The 17,678-nt window shown below is 28.0% G+C and overlaps 1 protein-coding gene and 1 pseudogene across 4 annotated transcripts; both read left to right on the top strand.

Moving 5' to 3' along the window:
* Window positions 1-2: 2 nt before the first annotated feature.
* On the top strand, window positions 3-4,920 carry LOC145945920 (cytochrome P450 4C1-like; annotated as a pseudogene). The gene is made up of 5 exons (XR_014426943.1): window positions 3-1,645; window positions 3,818-3,886; window positions 4,133-4,301; window positions 4,498-4,647; window positions 4,709-4,920. The product of XR_014426943.1 is annotated as a cytochrome P450 4C1-like (transcript).
* Window positions 4,921-5,754: 834 nt separating this feature from the next.
* Window positions 5,755-11,780, top strand: LOC145945808 (cytochrome P450 4C1-like). 3 transcript variants are annotated; one of them, XM_083054972.1, is made up of 14 exons: window positions 5,755-5,858; window positions 6,732-6,965; window positions 7,270-7,379; window positions 7,642-7,732; window positions 8,303-8,488; window positions 8,722-8,815; window positions 9,332-9,434; window positions 9,629-9,734; window positions 9,975-10,081; window positions 10,162-10,230; window positions 10,490-10,658; window positions 10,852-11,031; window positions 11,096-11,294; window positions 11,757-11,780. In XM_083054972.1, the coding sequence occupies exons 2-13, from the start codon at window positions 6,809-6,811 to the stop codon at window positions 11,290-11,292; spliced, it is 1,569 nt and encodes a 522-aa protein (XP_082911098.1). In that variant the 5' UTR covers window positions 5,755-5,858; window positions 6,732-6,808; the 3' UTR covers window positions 11,293-11,294; window positions 11,757-11,780. The 3 variants fall into 3 exon arrangements, with proteins under 3 accessions (XP_082911098.1, XP_082911099.1, XP_082911100.1); XM_083054974.1 differs by having other exon boundaries at window positions 5,840-5,858; window positions 6,880-6,965; window positions 11,757-11,777; XM_083054973.1 differs by lacking the exons at window positions 10,852-11,031; window positions 11,096-11,294; window positions 11,757-11,780 and having other exon boundaries at window positions 10,490-10,843.
* The last annotated feature ends 5,898 nt before the right edge of the window (window positions 11,781-17,678 follow it).

Genomic DNA, 17,678 nt, shown 5'->3' with positions numbered 1-17,678 from the left:
TTTTATTAGCATGTTTCAATATTCAAAATATTACATCCGAGTTTGATGTGCGATTTTCTTGTGTGCTTCAGAAATATTATGTCTGAAAATATATCTTGCAAGATTTACTGTTATTTATTAAAATATATGTATATATACAAATATATTCGAGTAAAATATATAATTATAATGTATTTTATTGGTTTTGATCTTTTTATTGTGTAACAATCATATCTTTTATATTTTATTAGTTTAAATTTTCAGTACATAATATTTTTAATATCTTAAAATCATACTAATAAAAAAAATAAAATTTTATAGTGATCATATATTTTTTTTATTTTCAACAAACGCAATATTCAAAAGTGATAACATTATTTTTGCAGAAAATAAAGCCTCCACCTCGGTTGAAACAATAAAATATACACACTTTAGCAATATTCTTTTGCACAATAATTTTTTTGGACTCAAAGCTCAACAAAATCGAAAGCGATCATATTTATGTTTAGTGTCTTGTGAATATAATCTCTCTGTAATTATCTTTTCTAAAGATAAAATTCGCAGTGATAAGTAATTAAATTGCTCAATAATATGCGCATTTCTGGATCGCTTTTTATCTATATTGAATTTTTCGAATTGACGAAGCGTTAGAATATTCGATTATATACAATTTTTGAAAAAGTGTCAAAAATTTTCTAAATTATTTCTCTTTGTATATTGCCAATTTCAATGTTCAATATTTCGATTTTCAAACAATTTTAAACAGTATTTCAAATCAATATCTTAAATCTAGAATCACATTTTCAAATGATTATTATACAATATTTTCTTACTTTCTTATATATCTTGAATCTATAACAATTTGTTGTTCGCATTGTCGCCTCAAGAAAGGAAACAAAAAAGGATCTTTAAAATCTTACATGGATTTACGGAAAAAGTATACGTTATAAATCATGTTACTTAAGATTCTTCAAACTCAATTATATTTAAAACTTCAACACTCTATTTATATTTAAAAGTACATAAATCTTGTTCTATATTTCTAATTAATCGCGTAATTTTTATTTTACAAGATTACACGAATAATTAAAAATATTAATAACATATTATGCTATCAATATTTATATGATATAGGACAATGTGCTATTGTGTACTAATTAATACAAAAAGGTATTTTAAAAATTTAATATTGTGTAGATCATCGCTGAGAGGAAACTTTATCACAAACGTACTAATGCTCGATTCTTAAAAAATCTTGAAGGTAACAAAGAGGCGGAGATAGATGATGCAGAAGTGTTTGCAAGTAATAAGACACAATCTAAATTTTTAATTTAAGTTGAATTATGCGATAAATTATAAATTGTGCTTGTAGTATTTATATTAAACACATAGTCACACAGCAATATGATGCAACATATGTATGTCTACCGTAGAATAAATTAAGTATTATTTGTAATAGAGTTTGAATCTAAACAAGAGCGATGTTATATAATTAAACGACCTACAAAATACGACATGCAAAATTATGAGATTGATGTTGATATGTCTTTTTTATTTCTAGTTAATAAAAAGCGGCTAGCCATGTTGGATCTCCTAATAATAGCATATCTTGAGATGATCTTTTGACTGACTTCGATATTAGAGAGAAAATACTTTTATGTTTGAAGTATGTTATGTAATCTTTTTTACTTTTTTGTATTACTAGAACAACATAAGCGCGCGCCATTCTTCGATTTTATATTAAAAAGAATAATATTATTAAAATAATAATATTTTTTTGACAGAATCAACTGATAACTGTCAAAAAATATTAATCGAGTTTAAAGTACCATAACATATTATTTAAAACAAATTATAATTTAAATTTTACAACATATTATTATTTAAAAATTTAATTAACAAATTGACGCTTTAATCAGCTGATTTCTTTAAAAAAATATTACTAAAACGTTAATTTGCTAATTAAATTTCAAAGTAATATGTTATAAAAATTAAAGTAATAATGTTGATAATACTTTATTTTCGATTAATATTTTTTGACAGAAATCAGCTGATAACTGTCAAATATAATAACCTAATTTAAAGTAGCTAATTTCTTTCAAAAATTATTAATAAATCTTTTCGTCAATATAATCGTAATTAGTCTCGATGTTGTGATTCTCTCTGTGATTATCTCGATTATCAAAAGATTCTTGTAGAAAATTCTATTTTCTTGTTCACACTTTCTGTTCAAGATATAAATACTAAATTTTTATTGCATTGCATAATTAATTAATAATTAATTAATATATTTTTTTATGCGTTGATTGTAAATACATGCATAAAAATATGTGAATTAATTATGTAATGCATACAAATTTATTATTTAAATCTTTAACAGAGAACAAAAAAAAATAGAATTTTCTACAAGAATCTTTCGATCAAAATATCTGCGCTTTCATTAGATTCGCGCGCCTTGTACACATCCACCACGCTGCATGTGTCGCGCCAAACTGACCGCAAGACTCTGAGGAGCGATGTCGCCAAGCGCACCCCACACGTCCACCACGCTGCGCGTCTCGCGCGCGACTGATTCTCGATTCTCGAGACGTTGCGATTGCGAGACTAACCGTCAGTCTCGCGCGAGACGCGCAGCGTGGCGGACGTATAGGCTGCGTTTGGCGATACCGCTGCTCAGAGTCTTGCGGTCAGTCTCGCGCGAGACGTGCAACGTGGTGGATATGTATATACAGACGCGCGAATCTGATAGAAGCGCAGATATTTTGATCGAAAGATTCTTGCAGATAATTCTATTTTTTTTCTCTCTGTTAAAGATTTAAATAATAAATTTTTATGCATTGTATAATTAATTCACATATTTTCATGCATATATTGTAATCAACGCATAAAAAAATATATATTAATTAATTATGCAATTAATTATGCATAAAAACTCAGTATTTAAATCTAAAACAGAAAGTGTGAACAAAAAAGTAGAACTTTCTATAAGAATCTTTTGATAATCGAGATAATCACAACGTCGAAATTAATTACGATTTTATTGACGAAAGGATTTATTAATATTTTTTGATAGAAATTAGCTACTTTAAACTCGGTTAATATTTTTGACTGTTATCAGCTGTTTTTTGTAAAAAAATATTAATCGAGGATAAAGTATTATAACGTGTATTATTTACAACATATTACTATTTTAATAATTATATTAATATTTTAATAATATTTTTTTAAATTTAAGTATAGCAAATTAACACTTTATTAATATTTTTGACATGCAGCTGATTAAAGCGTTAATTTGCTAATTAAATTTTAAAATAATATTGTTATAAAAATTAAACTAATAGTATGTTTTAAATAAAATGTTATAGAGTACTTTAAACTCGATTGATATTTTTTTGACAGTAATCAGCTGATTTCTGTATCATTCTCTTTAACATAAAATTGAGGAATCGCGCTTGTATCGTTCTAGACCCTTTCTAAAAAGGCATATAAAATCGATTTTCGCAAGTATTGTTGCCTCTTTTTCGCGATGTTGATTAGCTGCCTCAATTTGCGTTGTATTCATAGCATCGAGAGGTTGTCATCGCGGAGATAGAGCAGTTTGACAGTTAGTCCAAAATAAAATAAAATAAAATAATATGTTTTAAATAATATGTTACAATATTTAAAACTCTGTTAATATTTTTGACAGTTATCAGATGATAATCTCCATGCTACGAATATAACGCACAACGCGCAAACAATACTTCGAGACTTTCGAGAATCGACTTAACATCCCTTTTTTTATAAAGAGAGATTATCTAACAATAAGTGTGTATAAATTGCAATATGATAATTACAGGGTCATGACACTACAGCAATGGGTATAATTTTTGCTTTATTATTATTAGCTGAACACAAAGATATTCAGGTATCTTTTTCCTCAATAAATTGCGATATATATTATTTTTATTGCAAATTGTATTTAAAGTAGTACGAATTTCACGCTTTTGTAGCGCATTTTTTCTTTATATAACAATATATACATATATTTTCAAAAAATTAAAACACTTCTAAAATAAATATAATTTTTTTTATTTATTAAAGATTTATTTGTATTTATGCGCTTAAAAATCAGAATAATAAAAATGATCTTTAATTATTATCGATGAAACAGGAACGTGTGAGGGTTGAAGTCGATACCGTGATGCAAGAGAACGGAGGGAAACTTACGATGAGATCGTTGCAAAATTTATCATATTTAGACAGATGTTTAAAGGAAGCGTTACGTTTGTATCCAAGCGTGTTTTTTATATCACGGAAAGCTGCGGAAGACGTAAAATTAGGTAATTAATCACGTTTTTGCTGCATATATGTATCTACGAACAATTAACATTACGGAGTATATTATTGGAAGTATAATAAGTTTGAAATAAAGTTTAATTGCTTTAACATTTTAAGCATACAATATTATGTATATTTTTATTCTCAGTAAACTCTTACTTTTGTAGATCGCATCTAATGTTATAATATTTTTTTCAGAGTCATATGTCGTGCCTGCTGGAACGATTCTACATCTTCATATCTATGGGCTTCACAGAGATCCCAATTTTTGGTCAAATCCAGAAGTATTCGATCCGGATAGATTTTTGCCCGGAGAATCCAGCAGCGCTGGACCGAGGAATTGCATAGGTAAATTGGTCGCGATTTTCGTTTCTGCTCGTCGATAAATTTTGATACACTTTTTTTGCAGGCCAACGATTCGGTTTGCTGGAGTTGAAAGCTATGATAGCTCCTTTGGTGCATAATTTTTACTTGGAGCCTGTTGATTATTTAAAGGATGTCCGGCTGAGGGCCGATATAATAATTCGTCCTTCTCATCCAGTTCGCGTAAGATTTATTCCAATCAGATGCAAACAATCATTTGAAACTAACATCGATACCACATGAATGTAAAAAATTGATGTATTGCAAAAATGAAAAAAAGAAAAAAAATATTATATAATGTTTTAACATACTATATATTTTATATATATAAACATTATTATATTATTTAACAGTAAGTTAAATTAAGATATGTTTTATTTTTTTATTCAAATATATCCCTTTGACAAAAATTGACTTTTATAATGTAAAAATTTATCAAAATAAAGAGCAATTATGTGTCATGTACCTTGGTAATATAATTTTTCATTTAAGGACCGACTGATCCGAAACCAATAATTGTTTATTACAACTAAAATAGAACTTAAAAGTAGCAACGAGCGTTCGCGGACTTATCTACGGATAATTTTTGTAACGATAAATGACTAAACTGCTTAATGCGCATCTCTGAATCATCTTATAATATATCTGCTGAACCTTTCGAATTAACAAAAACGTTAGAATATTTGATCATATACAATTTTCTAATCAAAATTTGTCAAAGAAGTATAAAATTATTTTCTATTGTATTGCCAAATTTGATGTTAATATTTTAATTTCAAACAAGAATGATTTTAAACGAAAAAACAAGCGCTATTTTAAATCAATACTTATCAAACGATTACACAATAATTCTCACTTTTTTCAGATAAATAAAATGTTTTCTAATTTGCAATCAAAATGTTTTAAAAATTATTAATTTTGTCTATTAAAATGTAAAACTCTTACTTCTACCTCTAACAAAGAAGCGCTTTAAATGTGAGCTCAAAACACGGGCCTTATTATCAATATGCTCTTGACCTAAGAACGACCTAAGATTTCAAAACGGCTATAAATACAAGACCAAGTCAGAGTAGTTTACATTAGTCGGCGGATATTTGTATTATTGACATATGTTCATCCGATTGACAAAATTTGCGATTCCATTTTAAACATTTGAGTGGTGTTTCAATTAATCGTCACCTCAGAAAATCTGTCAGGTAATCGACAGTATTTGTATAAAATAACATATTATAAAAATCTATTGTATTTGAACAATGGTTAATAATATCATAATTAATGTATGCACGTAACTTTTACATAAATTTTTATAAGTTGTTAGCTGCGTTTGGTTGTTAAAATTTTATTTAATGTATTATTTTTACGAAAATGTTGAATTAAAACTATAAAAACATAGAAAGACTCTTTTCAGCAATCGCGATCATTATATAATTTGTATTACATAAAAACACAAAATATAAAAGAATAATAATTTTGTTAAAAATTAAATAATTTATTGTTTATGGCAGTGTTTGTGAATGCATACTTATACAACTCTAGTTTATTAAAGAAATGAAGTTTAAACGGATTTTATATTATATTATCGCTTAATTACAAATATTTTATAATTATTTCACTTATCTAGCAATGCAGACTGCGTATCACACTAAAGATAAACACAAAGTGAAACATCGTTTTATTTTATAATATATGTATAATATGTGTATTTTATTTTTATATGCCACTCGATAATATACATTTTTATCTAAAATTACAAAATACATTATTGATTGCTTGAGAAATCATTTATAATTATAAACTGATTAAGAATGCTAAACATAACTTACAATTAGATAAAAATTATTTGAGATAATTGACGTAAGAATAACATTTGCTCTAATTATGATATTATAGTAATCAATGTTTAGATTTTATTATGTTACGAAAGTTTATCTTATATAATAAATAAAAAATTATATAATAAATAAAAAAATTATTATATTATAAACAATTACAATAATCGATTAAAAATTTTGTTATTTGATTCACAAATTTTTATTACACAAATAATGTTTTGACACGTTTTACTCAAGAATAAGAGAAGCAGGCAGCGAAAAAGAAGCGATTGAGCTTAATTAGATGATCAAGGAGTTCATTACATTAAGAAACAATGTTTATAATTTTATTATTATTATCCATTGTTATTTTACTGGTGTATAATTATTATGTGCATCATGGAAGGAGAAATGGACGACTTATTAATCTTATACCGGGACCACCATGCTATCCGATATTTGGCAATATATTACAAGCGTTAGTTTCAGTAGGCAAGTACAAAAATTCAAATGTATTTACATTAATTAACATATAATCCGTCATTCATATTAAAGCAAAACAAAAATTGTAGACTAAATAAATTTATAAATTCTGGAACGTATATTTGTCAATATTATTGAGCATTGTTGATTACTCATATATAATAATTATTCAAACTTATCAGCATTTCCTTTTGCAATAATATTTTCTTAATAATTTTTATATGCGTTTTTAACGGATCTAAGTAACTGTACAAAAACATTAAAATTAATCCCACGATGATTTTTGTAGTCATATTTACAACATATTTTTCAGAAAAACTATGGAACTTTTCGTGTTATTTATCTGATGAGTATTATCCTATTGTAAGATTCTGGGCTGTCTTTAGACCCTTTATATTTATTCGTCATCCAGATGATATAAAGGTAAAAAAAGAAATTCAAGTTTCTGCGTATAGACATTATGATTTATCTAGATTTAAGTATCTTGCTTTCTTGTGTCGCAAGAAGATTTTGATCGTAGAAAATGTTTCTTAAAAAAACAAAAAGAGAGAATATCGGAGATATTCAATCGAGAATAGATAAAAAATTGAGGTACAACTAATAAATTATCTGTATATATAAGATTGATTGATATAATATATAACAAATTGATGTTTCTCTCATAATTTGTTTTTAATAATTACAGACGATATTGAACAGTACCAAGCACATAGAAAAAGGTATGGTATATAACACGTTACATCCTTGGTTCGCCACAGGTCTTCTCACCAGCACAGGTAATGATGTTAACATATAAGCACACATACTTTATTATTACAGTCTATTAGCGGCCTGTTTCCATTACGAAAAATTAAATAAAATTTTACAATTAGATTTGAATATTTTAAACGGTGAATTATTATAAAATTCTTTGTTGTAATGAATTTAGAAAAAACTTGCAAGCGCAATCATATTGAATAAGGATAATTTCGCAATGGTATATGTATTTTCAAGTAAATAGAAATGATAAATGTTTTGCAATTAAAGAACATTTTCAATTAATCAAACTATTGTGTAACAGACTTTTTAATGAATTTGAATCCATTTCTGTCTGTCAATCCATAAGATTTTAATTACAAAATAATAATTGAATTTACGATGATATCTACAACTTTTTTTTGGAAAAAATTTTATGAAAAGAGGGTCTAAAAAATTATAAAAGAATTTTGCGATATAAAAAAATAAATTTTAAATTAATATTATTTAAGGATTGGTCAATTAAACATTAAATTAAAAGAGATAGTAATTTTATGTCATTTTTATTTTATTGCATAATTTTGTGTTCTCGTTTTTTATTTTTGTTTTAGGCGCTAAGTGGCACATGCGGCGAAAGATATTAACACCTGCATTCCATTTCAATATATTAAATCAGTTTGTTGATATCTTGATTAAGGAGGGCGAATGCATGACAAAATCTTTGAAGGATGTTGGAGGGACAGTTGTAAAAGATTTGGTACCATTTATTAGTGAATATACGTTAAACGCGATATGCGGTAAGATTTCTGCAATATGTTTCTGTAGTATATATACAAAGATTTAATTATAAAAATAATGATAACTTAAGATAAGAAGAGAATTTGTTGCTATATTAATGCTACAAAGTAATATTACAATGAAGATAGATAATATTATATTTGATTTTTTATACCAAAAATTATATATTCATATTCACCTGAAAAAAATCTTCGTCTATCTTTTCAATCTTATATAATAAATGCACTTGCAGAAACTGCCATGGGCATCTCTCTGCAAAATTTGGGCGAGTTCCAGCAACAGTATCGAAATGCAATTCACGATATAATCGAACTAATAGTTTATAGGTAATTTACAGATACAGAAAATAATTATGTATATTTATAATCCTTTGAGTTATGATTGTGATATATATTTTGAAAAATAATTATTGAATAATTACTGAATAGTCATATGAAGATAAACAATTACTGAAAGAAAAAAATTGGTTTAAGTCAGCAATTAGCAATCAAAATGTATTGTACTCATTGTCCGGTTAATGTTTCATTTAAAAATAAAAATTATTTGCAATATTTAAAATGTTAAAAAGATTGAAAACATTAGAGTTTTGAAAAACTAAGAAAAAGAAATTTTGCAATAAAATTTGAAGATAAATTATCTTAGATCAAACAATGTTTAGCTAAAAAGTACAAAATGTGCAAAAGATTTTGTATACCTTTCTTGTTACATATATAATTAAAATTCAATATTCTTTGCTAATCTATGATAACATAAGATTTACTCTAAAAGTTTACGGTAAATTTAAATATGGATTTTACAAGATTACATCATTATTAAAATTTTATAACTTTATTGATTTATAGATATGTGCGTCCTTGGTTCTTTAACGATTTATTATTCGCATTGACGCCACAAGGAAAGAAGCAAAAAGAAATATTGAAAATATTGCATGGATTTACGGAAAAAGTATAAAGCATGTTAATTCAGATTTTGCAAAATATCTCCTTTATGTAAAACTACAATTTTCTCAATCTTTGTATTAGGTATAAAATTGCGAGATTAATTAAAAATATTGATAATAATAAATTATGCAATTAATATGTTTAATATAAAACATTGTGCGATTGCTATTTAATACAAAAAAATTTAATATTGTTTAGATCATCGCGGAAAGAAAACTTTATCACGAACGCACGAATGATAGATATTTGAAAAACCTTGAAAGTGACAAAAGGACGGAGATAGAAGATGTAGAAGTGTTCGGATGTACGTAAGAATTTAATCAGAGATTGTATTAAAGCTTGATTGCGCATATAATCTTATAATACTTGTAATATTTAAATATTAAATATATAAACACATGTAATGATGCTTACAACTTATGTCTGCCGTATAATTAAATTATTATTATTATTTGTGATATAGTTCGAATTTTAATGGACACAATGATGTCAAATAATTGAATTGAGACATGCAAAAATGAGATTAATGCTTTTTTATTTCTAGTTAAAAAAAAGCAACTAGCAATGTTGGACCTCTTAATAATGGCATCTAGAGAAGGTTTATTGACCGATTTAGAAATCAGAGAAGAAATCGATACATTTATGTTTGAGGTATGTATTTGCAATGTTTTATTAATTTTTGTAACATTATCTAAGCACATGCAATGATGTATATATGACGATAATTACAGGGTCATGATACTACAGCGATGGCTATGACTTTTGCTTTATTACTGTTAGCTGAACATAAGGATATTCAGGTACTTTATATCACTATATATCTCAATATATGAGATATATTATTTTTATTACAATTTTTATTCAAAGCAAAACAGATGTCAAGCTTTTGTTGCGTATTTTTTCAATATATATTGATATACAAATTCCGAAAAAATTAAAACACACATCTCTAAAATAAATATAACATTTTTTATATTTATTATGGATTTATTTGTATATAATATATACATAAAAACCAGAATATTAAAACATGAATTTTAATTATTATTGATGGCACAGGAACGTGTGAGGATTGAAGTCGATACCGTGATGCAAGAGAATGGAGGAAAACTTACGATGAGATCGTTGCAAAATTTACCATATTTAGACAGATGTTTAAAAGAAACACTTCGTTTGTATCCCAGCGTAGATATAATATCACGAAAAGCTGCGGAAGACGTAAAATTACGTAATTTTTCATTTTTTTTGCTACATTTTCGACAATATCACATTACAAGAAGCATATTATCGAATATAAAATAAGTTTAAAATAAAGTTTAATTGCTTTAACATTTTAAACATAAAATATTATGTATATTTTTTATTTCACAAAAGAATTTTTACCTTCTAAATGGCATTTAATTTTATAATACATTTTTCAGAGTCATATGTTGTACCTTCTGGAACGAACATATATCTTAATTTCTACGCAGTTCACAGAGATCCCAATTTTTGGCCAAATCCAGATGTATTTGATCCGGATAGATTTTTATCCGAAAGGATCCAAAATCGTCAAACGTATTCCTATTTACCGTTCAGTGCTGGACCGAGGAATTGTATAGGTAAATTGATCGCAATTTTTTCTTCTCCACGCATCGATAAATTTTAATACATTTCGAATTGTAGGTCAACGATTCGGTTTGCTGGAGTTGAAGGCTATGGTAGCTCCTTTAGTGCACAATTATTACTTGGAACCCGTTGATTATTTAAAAGATGTCCGGCTGAGGGCCGATATAATAATTCGTCCTTCTCATCCGGTTTATGTAAGATTTATTCCAATCAGATGCAAACAGCCGTTTGAAACTAACACGGATTCCACATGAATGTATGAAATTAATGTATTGCAAAAAAAAAAAAAATATTTTTATACATACTATATGTTGAACAAAATATATATATATATACATTATATAATCTACATTATTTTTTTAATATACTAGAACAACACAAGCGCGCGCTACGCGCGCGCCATTCTTCGGTTTTATGTTTATTAAAAAATAATATAAAATTTGTTTAAACTCGATTAATATTTTTTCATAGAAATCAACTGATTAAAGCGTTAATTTGGTAATTAAATTTTAAAATAATATGTTAAAATATTAAAATAGTAAAATGTTGTAAAATGTAAATAATATGTTATAATATCTTATTCTCGATTAATATTTTTTGATGGAAATCAGCTGATAACTTTCAAAAATATTAATACAGTTTAAAGTATTATAACATATTATTTAAAACAAATATTATTATTTTTTTAAATTTTATTTTAATAATACATTGATTACAGAATTATTTGGTACCAAGCAGACACCAGCATACAAATTTTTTAATATGATATACATAAAATAAGGATGCGTCGCATAGGGTCAGCGGTAAAAAAGTATCGATTTCTAATATTTTAAGACGAGCCAAAAATTCATCGATTATACATTTTAATAGTACATTGATTACAGAATTATTTGGTACCAAGCAGACACCAGCGTACAAATTTTTTTATATGATATACATAAAATAAGGATGCGTCGCATAGGGCCAGCGGCAAAAAAGTATCGATTTCTAATATTTTAAGACGAGCCAAAAATTCATCGATTATACATTTTAATAGTACATTGATTACAGAATCTTTTGGTACCAAGCAGACAACAGCGTACAAACTTTATCATTTGCTATACATAAATTAAGGATGCGTCGCATAGGGTCAGCGGTAAAAAAGTATCGATTTCTAATATTTTAAGACGAGCCAAAAATTCATCGATTATACATTTTAATAGTACATTGATTACAGAATCTTTTGGTACAAAGCAGACAACAGCGTACAAACTTTTTCATTTGCTATACTTAAATTAAGGATGCGTCGCATAGGGTCAGCGGCATAAATGTATTAATTTCTAATATTTTAAGACGAGTCAAAAATTCATCGATTATACATTTTAATAGCACATTGATAACAGAATTATTTGGTACAAGCAGACACCAGCGTACAAATTTTTTAATATGATATAAATAAAATAAGGATGCGTCGCACTGGGTCCGCGTCAAAAAAGTATCAATTTCTAATATTTTAAGACGAGCCAAAAATTCATCGATTATACATTTTAATAGTACATTGATTACAGAATCTTTTGGTACCAAGCAGACAACAGCGTACAAATTTTTTAATACGATAAACATAAAATAAGGATGCGTCGCACAGGGTCCGCGTCAAAAAAGTATCAATCTCTAATATTTTAAGACGAGCCAAAAATTCATCAATTATACATTTTAATAGTACATTGATTACAGAATCTTTTGGTACCAAGCAGACAACAGCGTACAAACTTTTTCAATTGCTATACATAAATTAAGGATGCGTCGCATAGGGTCAGCGGCATAAATGTATTAATTTCTAATATTTTAAGACGAGCCAAAAATTCATCGATTATACATTTTAACAGTACATTGAATACAGAATTTTTTGGTACCAAACAGACACCAGCGTACAAATTTTTTAATATGATATACATAAAATAAGGATGCGTCGCATAGGGTCAGCGGCAAAAAAGTATCGATTTCTAAAATTTTAAGACGAGCCAAAAATTCATCGATTATACATTTTAATAGTACATTGATTATAGAATCATTTGGTACCTAACAGACACCAGCGTACAAATTTTTAACTTGATATACATAAAATAATGTTGCGTCGCATAGGGTCAGCGGTAAAAAAGTATCGATTTCCAATATTTTAAGACGAGCCAAAAATTCATTGATTATATATTTTAATAGTACATTGATTACAGAATCCTTTGGTACCATGCAGACACCAGCGTACAAATTTATTAATATGATATACATAATAAAGGATGCGTCGCATAGGGTCAGCTGCAAAAAAGTATCGATTTCTAATATTTTCAGACGAGCTAAAAATTCATCGATTATACATTTTAATAGTACAATGATTATAGAATCATTTGGTACCAAACAGACACCAGCGTACAAATTTTTTAACTTGATATACATAAAATAATGTTGCGTCGCATAGAGTCAGCGGTAAAAAAGTATTGATTTCTAATATTTTAAGACGAGCCAAAAATAAATCGATTATACATTTTAATAGTACATTGATTACAGAATCTTTTGGTACCATGCAGACACCAGCGTACAAATTTTTTAATAAGATAAACATAAAATAAGTATGCGTCGCACAGGGCCCGCGTCAAAAAAGTATCAATCTCTAATATTTTAAGACGAGCCAAAAATTAATCGATTATACATTTTAAGAGTACATTGATTACAGAATCTTTTGGTGCCAAGCAGACAACAGCGTACAAACTTTTTCATTTGCTATACATAGTTTAAGGATGCGTCGCATAGGGTCAGCGGTAAAAAAGTATCGATTTCTAATATTTTAAGACGAGCCAAAAATTCTTCGATTATACATTTTAATAGTACATTGATTACAGAATCCTTTGGTACCAAGCAGACAACAGCGTACAAACTTTTTCATTTGCTATACATAAATTAAGGATGTGTCGCATAGGGTCAGCGGCAAAAAAGTATCGATTTCTAATATTTTAAGACGAGCCAAAAATTCATCGATTATACATTTTAATAGTACATTGAATACAGAATCTTTTGGTACCAAACAGACACCAGCGTACAAATTTTTTAACTTGATATACATAATATAAGGTTGCGTCGCATAGGGTCAGCGGTAAAAAGTATCGATTTCCAATATTTTAAGACGAGCCAAAAATTCATCGATTATACATTTTAATAGTACATTGATTACTGAATCCTTTGGTACCATGCAGACACCAGCGTACAAATTTTTTCATTTGCTATACATAAATTAAGGATGCGTCGCATAGGGTCAGCGGTAAAAAAGTATCGATTTCCAATATTTTAAGACGAGCCAAAAATTCATTGATTATATATTTTAATAGTACATTGATTACAGAATCCTTTGGTACCATGCAGACACCAGCGTACAAATTTATTAATATGATATACATAATAAAGGATGCGTCGCATAGGGTCAGCTGCAAAAAAGTATCGATTTCTAATATTTTCAGACGAGCCAAAAATTCATCGATTATACATTTTAATAGTACAATGATTATAGAATCATTTGGTACCAAACAGACACCAGCGTACAAATTTTTTAACTTGATATACATAAAATAATGTTGCGTCGCATAGGGTCAGCGGTAAAAAAGTATTGATTTCTAATATTTTAAGACGAGCCAAAAATTAATCGATTATACATTTTAATAGTACATTGATTACAGAATCTTTTGGTACAATGCAGACACCAGCGTACAAATTTTTTAATAAGATAAACATAAAATAAGAATGCGTCGCACAGGGCCCGCGTCAAAAAAGTATCAATCTCTAATATTTTAAGACGAGCCAAAAATTAATCGATTATACATTTTAATAGTACATTGATTACAGAATCATTTGGTACCAAACAGACACCAGCGTACAAATTTTTTAACTTGATATACATAAAATAAGGTTGCGTCGCATAGGGTCTGCGGTAAAAAAGTATTGATTTCTAATATTTTAAGACGAGCCAAAAATTCATCGATTATACATTTTAATAGTTCATTGATTACAGAATCTTTTGGTACCAAGCAGACAACAGCGTACAAACTTTTTCATTTGCTATACATAAATTAAGGATGTGTCGCATAGGGTCAGCGGCAAAAAAGTATCGATTTCTAATATTTTAAGACGGGCCAAAAATTCATCGATTATACATTTTAATAGTACATTGAATACAGAATCTTTTGGTACCAAACAGACACCAGCGTACAAATTTTTTAACTTGATATACATAATATAAGGTTGCGTCGCATAGGGTCAGCGGTAAAAAGTATCGATTTCCAATATTTTAAGACGAGCCAAAAATTCATCGATTATACATTTTAAGAGTACATTGATTACAGAATTATTTGGTACCAAGCAGACACCAGCGTACAAATTTTTTTATATGATATACATAAAATAAGGATGCGTCGCATAGGGTCAGCGGCAAAAAAGTATCGATTTCTAAAATTTTAAGACGAGCCAAAAATTCATCGATTATACATTTTAATAGTACATTGATTATAGAATCATTTGGTAACAAACAGACACCAGCGTACAAATTTTTAACATGATATACATAAAATAATGTTGCGTCGCATAGGGTCAGCGGTAAAAAAGTATCGATTTCCAATATTTTAAGACGAGCCAAAAATTCATTGATTATACATTTTAATTGCACATTGATTACAGAATCTTTTGGTACCAAGCAGACAACAGCGTACAAACTTTTTCATTTGCTATACTTAAATTAAGGATGCGTCGCATAGGGTCAGCGGCATAAATGTATTAATTTCTAATATTTTAAGACGAGCCAAAAATTCATCGATTATACATTTTAATAGTACATTGATTACAGAATCATTTGGTACCATGCAGACACCAGCGTACAAATTTTTTCATTTGCTATACATAAATTAAGGATGCGTCGCATAGGGTGAGCGGCATAAATGTATTAATTTCTAATATTTTAAGACGAGCCAAAAATTCATCGATTATACATTTTAATAGTACATTGATTACATAATTATTTGGTACCAAGCAGACACCAGCGTACAAATTTTTTAATATGATATACATAAAATGAGGATGCGTCGCATAGGGTCAGCGGCAAAAAAGTATCGATTTCCAATATTTTAAGACGAGCCATAAATTCATCGATTATACATTTTAATAGTTCATTGATTACAGAATCTTTTGGTACCAAGCAGACAACAGCGTACAAACTTTTTCATTTGCTATACTTAAATTAAGGATGCGTCGCATAGGGTCAGCGGCATAAATGTATTAATTTCTAATATTTTAAGACGAGCCAAAAATTCATCGATTATACATTTTTACAGTACATTGAATACAGAATTTTTTGGTACCAAACAGACACCAGCGTACTAATTTTTTAACTTGATATACATAAAATAAGGTTGCGTCGCATAGAGTCTGCGGTAAAAAGTATCGATTTCCAATATTTTAAGACGAGCCAAAAATTCATCTATTATACATTTTAATAGCACATTGATAACAGAATTATGTGGTACCAAACAGACACCAGCGTACAAATTTTTTAATATGATATACATAAAATAAGGATGCGTCGCATAGGGTCAGCGGCAAAAAAGTATCGATTTCTAATATTTTAAGACGAGCCAAAAATTCATCGATTATACATTTTAATAGTACATTGATTACATAATTATTTGGTACCAAGCAGACACCAGCGTACAAATTTTTTAATATGATATACATAAAATGAGGATGCGTCGCATAGGGTCAGCGGCAAAAAAGTATCGATTTCTAATATTTTAAGACGAGCCAAAAATTCATCGATTATACATTTTAACAGTACATTGAATACAGAATCTTTTGGTACCAAACAGACAACAGCGTACAAATTTTTTAACTTGATATAAATAATATAAGGTTGCGTCGCACAGGGTCAGCGGTAAAAAGTATCGATTTCCTATATTTTAAGACGAGCCAAAAATTCATCGATTATACATTTTAATAGTACATTGATTACAGAATCCTTTGGTACCATGCAGACACCAGCGTACAAATTTTTTCATTTGCTATACGTAAATTAAGAATGCGTCGCATAGGGTGAGCGGCTTAAATGTATTAATTTCTAATATTTTAAGACGAGCCAATAATTCATCGATTATACATTTTAATAGTACATTGATTATATAATTATTTGGTACCAAGCAGACACCAGCGTACAAATTTTTTAATATGATATACATAAAATGAGGATGCGTCGCATAGGGTCAGCGGCAAAAAAGTATCGATTTCTAATATTTTAAGACGAGCCAAAAATTCATCGATTATACATTTAAATAGTACAATGATTATAGAATCATTTGGTACCAAACAGACACCAGCGTACAAATTTTTAACTTGATATACATAAAATAATTTTGCGTCGCATAGGGTCAGCGGTAAAAAAGTATCGATTTCCAATATTTTAAGACGAGCCAAAAATTCATTGATTATATATTTTAATAGTACATTGATTACAGAATCCTTTGGTACCATGCAGACACCAGCGTACAAATTTATTAATATGATATACATAATACAGGATGCGTCGCATAGGGTCAGCTGCAAAAAAGTATCGATTTCTAATATTTTAAGACGAGCC

The sequence above is a fragment of the Prenolepis imparis genome, unplaced genomic scaffold (assembly GCF_030444845.1).
Source record: "Prenolepis imparis isolate NDT839.2.m4 unplaced genomic scaffold, iyPreImpa1.0 SCAF_15, whole genome shotgun sequence".
In the NCBI taxonomy this organism is placed as follows: domain Eukaryota; kingdom Metazoa; phylum Arthropoda; class Insecta; order Hymenoptera; family Formicidae; genus Prenolepis; species Prenolepis imparis.
Note: the sequence above shows the minus strand (reverse complement) of the source record. Positions and strands in the feature narration are given on the sequence as shown.

Bases quoted from the DNA above. Each gene is read 5' to 3' on its own strand.
- LOC145945808 (XM_083054972.1), top strand. From the start codon at position 6,809: ATGTTTATAATTTTATTATTATTATCCATTGTTATTTTACTGGTGTAT. The intron at 10,082-10,161 runs GTATGTATTTGC...CGATAATTACAG, and splicing joins TCGATACATTTATGTTTGAG to GGTCATGATACTACAGCGAT. The intron at 11,032-11,095 runs GTAAATTGATCG...TTCGAATTGTAG, and splicing joins TGGACCGAGGAATTGTATAG to GTCAACGATTCGGTTTGCTG.